This window comes from Haematobia irritans, chromosome 5, assembly GCF_050003625.1.
Source record: "Haematobia irritans isolate KBUSLIRL chromosome 5, ASM5000362v1, whole genome shotgun sequence".
NCBI classification, from domain to species: domain Eukaryota; kingdom Metazoa; phylum Arthropoda; class Insecta; order Diptera; family Muscidae; genus Haematobia; species Haematobia irritans.
In genome coordinates, this window is record NC_134401.1 from 23,563,719 (window position 1) to 23,566,420 (window position 2,702).

General features: G+C 28.6%; 1 protein-coding gene across 1 annotated transcript; it reads right to left on the minus strand.

The window, feature by feature from the left end:
- Window positions 1–255: 255 nt before the first annotated feature.
- kappaB-Ras (NFKB inhibitor interacting Ras like 1) lies at window positions 256–1,749 on the minus strand. Its single transcript, XM_075313374.1, has 2 exons — window positions 1,501–1,749; window positions 256–1,386 (listed from the first exon to the last, which is right to left on the minus strand). Exons 1-2 carry the CDS (start codon window positions 1,612–1,614, stop codon window positions 844–846), a joined length of 657 nt encoding a protein of 218 aa, XP_075169489.1. The 5' UTR covers window positions 1,615–1,749; the 3' UTR covers window positions 256–843.
- Window positions 1,750–2,702: the final 953 nt, after the last annotated feature.

The window sequence follows — 2,702 nt, forward strand, 5'->3', positions numbered from 1 at the left end:
AATTGTAATGGTACTGTATATGAAAAAAGCTCATCCATGTATTTATTAGACTGACTCCAAAATTTTCAAAATAATTTTCTACACACTGAAATTTCTCAAATAAAAATTAACATGTAATACAAACAAACAGTATCATTCGATCACTTAGAAATTCTTTACAAAGAGTATATAGTTCAAGCTCATCACAAAAATGGTCGGGATTTGGCTTTCAAACAACTTCCATATCCAATTTTTATAAAAAAAATCATTCATGACACTTTTTAAATGATAAATGTATTTACTTTTATTACTTCAAATAAGAACATTTTAAATTTTCTGAATATAAAAATATATGTACGATACTTTTAAATTAATCATTATAAACTTATAAACTATTATTGGATATAGAGATTTTTTATCAGTACATTGAATGTTTAAAACTTTACATTATATTGCCTCTAAAACTGTAGGTTTTTATTACTGTGTGGTGCTTATCTATCCTTACTTATGTCCTGATCCTGTATATCGAACGAATGTTATCTTTCGTAATTCAAGCGAAAGAAAATTGATTTTGGTTGCTCTATTTCGACATGCAAGAATGCATATTCTTTTGCCGAGTAGGAAATGAACGTATACAATATGTGTTAAGAAAAAAGTAAAAAGATTGTTAAAATTTGGATGAATTCTCAGGCCAAAAATTTGAAAACATTCATCTTTGATTATCAATATATACTCATAAATATATTATCAAACAAAGGAAACGAAATAGAGAAACCTAAATTGATTCGAATCCGTGTGACTGATTTTCTTTCGAATGAGGTTTCGTTCGATATACCGAAACAGGATATTAAATTGTGTATTATATTATCCCTCAATTTTTTGTTGAGTTTTTTGCATAACTTGTCTCAACTGAGGAAACGTTGATTTAGTCTGTGGTGGATGCAGTCTTGCACAAAGATTTATGAATGGTTCATACAATGAAGGCCTTTCCATAGCATTCACGGTATAATGTTTGATACTACTACGGGAACACCAAGCATTGGCACGATTCAATATTAATTCGACAGGATCAGCTTGATTATTCAATTGTTGTTGCTGATGTGTTGGCGATGGTGGAGAATCTTTGCGTTTAGATCGCATATTTGCCAGTACTATAATTGGCACTTCTTTCTTTTCCTTATTTTTATCTATGTCCATTTTTATATCGGCTAGTATATCTAAGCTTTGGGGATCAGTGGGATCATAGACCAAGACATAGCCATCGGGAAAGTAAAAATAATGTCTTGGTAATTGGGCTTTGCTACCCTGAAATAAGCCAGCTGAGTCATAAATGCGTAGAGTTTCTCGATTTCCTCGGCCTGTATCAACACTTGCCACGTATATATCCTCGATGGTAGGATGAATTTCCTATACGAAGAATTTATTTATTAAATTACCGATGTATAATGTGTATTTTACTTAAAATCGCCCCATCAACGGTGGGTATTAAAATGCATATTGTATTGATGTAAATCCACTTACGGTTTCCAATGTAATGTTTCCATAAATAAGTTGTTCCAGCAAAGCTGTTTTACCCACACCTTTCGCACCACATATTAACACCTTTCCCACTTTGCCTATTTTTGCTGTCAACATAATGAACTTATATTGCCAGGAAATTGTTATATGCACTAATTGTATTGTATTTAAAATTACTAATAATACTAATACTGGAAACTGATAATTTTTTTTTTATCCTACAATAAAGAAAGTTTGTTTGGTAGATATAATCAGCTGATTATTGCAAAAGCAATATCGATATAACCGATACCGTTTTATCGATTGTAAACCGTGTTTTCACCCGATATTCAAGTAAACACAACCTTGACGTTCAGCGATATTGTGTAATACAGAATTCAGGCGATAGGTGTCACTACTAGCCGAATGTCGTGCAATTGGCTCATATTTGGATATGAAACCACAAAAGTTTGGTACTTTATTCTTTTTGGCGGTTATTTTTTTTTTAATTAATTCGTTTTGAATCTTTTCATTTTATCCAATTGATGCTTATGCCTTCACATACCCTACAACATAGGATGAGGGTATATTAACTTTGTCATTCAGTTTGTAACACATGGAAATATAGGCCTCAGACCCATGGTTGCCACTCGTGCCAAAAATAGTCCACAAAAATTGAAAGAAAATTTGACCAAAAATCTACCAACTTTAAAAACCACGTACTTTGAAGTTTGTGAAAATTTTACTTCTATATAATTTTTTTTTTCAAAATTTTATTTTTATAGAAAATTTTATCAAAATTTTATTTCCATAGAAAATTTTGTCAACATTTTATTTCTATAGAAAATTTTGTCAAAATTTTATTTCTAGAGAAAATTTTGTCAAAATTTTATTTCATAGAAGGTTTTGTCAAATTTTATTTATATAGAAAAATTTTTCAAAATTTTATTTCTATAGAAATTTTTTGTCAAAATTTTATTTCTATAGAATATTTTGTTAAAATTTTATTTCTATAGAAGATTTTGTAATAATTTTATTTCTATAGAAAATGTCAAAATTTTATTTTTATAGAAAATGTCAAAATTTTATTTTTATAGAAAAAAATTTCCAAATTTTATTTCTACAGAAATTTTTTTCCAAATTTTATTTCTATAGAAAATGTGGTCAAAATTTTGTTGCCATAGAAAATGTCAAAATTTTATTGCTTTAGAATATTTTGTTAAAAT